The following is a 1,825-nucleotide window of genomic DNA, read 5'->3' as shown; positions in this document are numbered from 1 at the left end:
TGGTTCTAGGGCCAACCTCAGGGTTCAACTCTACTCAAGATTGGCTTAAAAGAGGCTGCTCATGACCCCAAATCACCGTGTGTAGCTCCCTGGTGGTCCTTGGGCCAAGGGGCTGAGCTGGAGGAGACCCAGAGGCCTCCCTGAGATCCTGGCACACACATGGGTCCAACAACTCGCCCAGGGAGAACACAGCTTTCTGGGGCAGAGACCAGGAGAGGGGTTGTGAGAGTTAAAGATGTCAGCAACGTACGGTAGGGAGCTCAGGTGTGGAAATGTGAGGACTGGGAAGGCTGAGTAGTAGGAAGCTGCGGCTGAGGATTCAGAGAAGGGGATGCCGGGGCCTTTGGAGGAGGTTCAGCAAGGGCTGGGAAAGGAGTCTCGGTTGGATGTGCAGTCTGAGGGGCTGGGCTGAGGGTAGTGACAGAGAACTTGAAATTACTTCTGGAGTCAGAGACGGGCCCTCGCAAACCTGTAGTTTGGGGGTTTCTTACTGTGTGGCCAGAGCTTGGGGAAATCAGATGGGCCAAGGGGTCCTCCCTTCCTGGGCGGGAGAACGAGCAAACATCTGAGAGTAGCTGCAGGCTCAAGGAAAGGATAGAAGGGAATCACGACATGCAGAGCCAGAGGGTGGAGAATTCGGAGCACAAGGGGCGCAGGGTCCCTCCCTCCCGAGTCTGAGGTGCAGCAATGCACTTGCTTGCAACCTCCCGGGGCCCAAGGGAACGACTTGAGGGTCCGCTCCTGGGTGGAGAAGTCTGGGCCTGAAGGGGTCTGAGGGCTGATCTCTCCGTTCGGGGGGTCTGGGCGCAGAGTCCAGCTCAGCTCACTCCCCTCTGGTGGTCGCCGCCCAGGGATCGGATGGGTGGGCGGCGCAGCTAGTGGGGTCTTAACCCCAGGGTCCGAGGGAGCGGCTTGGGGCACCGCCCCTCCCAGGCCGGGGGCGGGGCGTGAGGAGGGGGCGCCCCGTACTCCGCCCCCGCCGGGAAGGGGCCCGCCTCGTGCCCCCGGTTCCGGTTCCGGTCCGGCCCGCGCCCCTCCCGGACACTCACTGATTCGCGCCTCCAGAGTCTCGGGCTCCATCTCCTGCTCCATCAGCCACGGGCCCCCAGCCTCGGCACCGCCCCCCGCTCCCCGCCGCTCTCGCGGGACCTCTTCGGCACCGCCCTCTGTCGATTAAAGGGGCAACGTCCGCCCCGACGCGCGGGAGCGGCGCACACGAGCGCTCGGCACCATAGAGATGAGAACGGGCTCACCTAGAGCGTCACCTGCTCTCCCAATCCCTCACCCAAGCGGCGTCTACGTCGCGGGTGGGACCTGCCGCCTGACTTCTCGTTCACGGCGCTTAAGCAGGAGAGGAAGCGGAGGAACTGGGGGCTGAGGACGGCACCATGGAAACCCCACGGGACGCTCTAACTCGTTCTGCGTCACGGAGACGCCTGTGATCGCTTCCGGAAGAACGCTCTGCGGCCATGTTTTTGAGGGGCTCTGAGGTCACTTCCGGAGCCCGGATGTGCTTCCTCTTAGGTGCCAAAGTGGGCAGGTCCCTTAATAGGGCAATGTTAGCCGCCTTGAAAATGACGAGGAGTCAGTTTGTTGATTTCTTACAGCGGTCCATGCATTGTTCTTAGCACTTTTTGTACATTAATACATTTAATTCTCACAAAAAACCCATGAGCCAGATAATTAGTTTGCCTGAGGTCACACAAGTGGTAGAACCTGAGCCCTGTAATCTCTCCTGCATTCATTCTGCAATGGAAAGGCAAAGTCAGACATTTATTACACAATGTAATGGGGGAAGCCCACCGGTAGTGGCAACACAGGAGGG

At 60.2% G+C, this 1,825-nt stretch overlaps 1 protein-coding gene across 2 annotated transcripts in view; it reads right to left on the bottom strand.

The window, feature by feature from the left end:
- Positions 1 to 1,487, bottom strand: part of GGA1 (golgi associated, gamma adaptin ear containing, ARF binding protein 1) — a 21,212-nt gene extending 19,725 nt beyond the window's left edge. Inside the window, exon 1 of one of the 2 annotated variants that reach the window (XM_019664668.1) lies at positions 1,050 to 1,487. In XM_019664668.1, the coding sequence (XP_019520213.1) occupies positions 1,050 to 1,092 (43 nt within the window). In that variant the 5' untranslated portion in view covers positions 1,093 to 1,487. Of the gene's footprint in view, positions 1 to 250; positions 409 to 1,049 lie in introns of those variants that run through there. The other variant, XM_019664669.1, reaches the window with a different exon arrangement.
- Between the last annotated feature and the right edge of the window lie 338 nt (positions 1,488 to 1,825).

The sequence above is a fragment of the Hipposideros armiger genome, unplaced genomic scaffold (genome assembly GCF_001890085.2).
Source record: "Hipposideros armiger isolate ML-2016 unplaced genomic scaffold, ASM189008v1 scaffold_426, whole genome shotgun sequence".
Taxonomy (NCBI): domain Eukaryota; kingdom Metazoa; phylum Chordata; class Mammalia; order Chiroptera; family Hipposideridae; genus Hipposideros; species Hipposideros armiger.
This window is presented reverse-complemented; position numbering and strand designations above follow the sequence as displayed.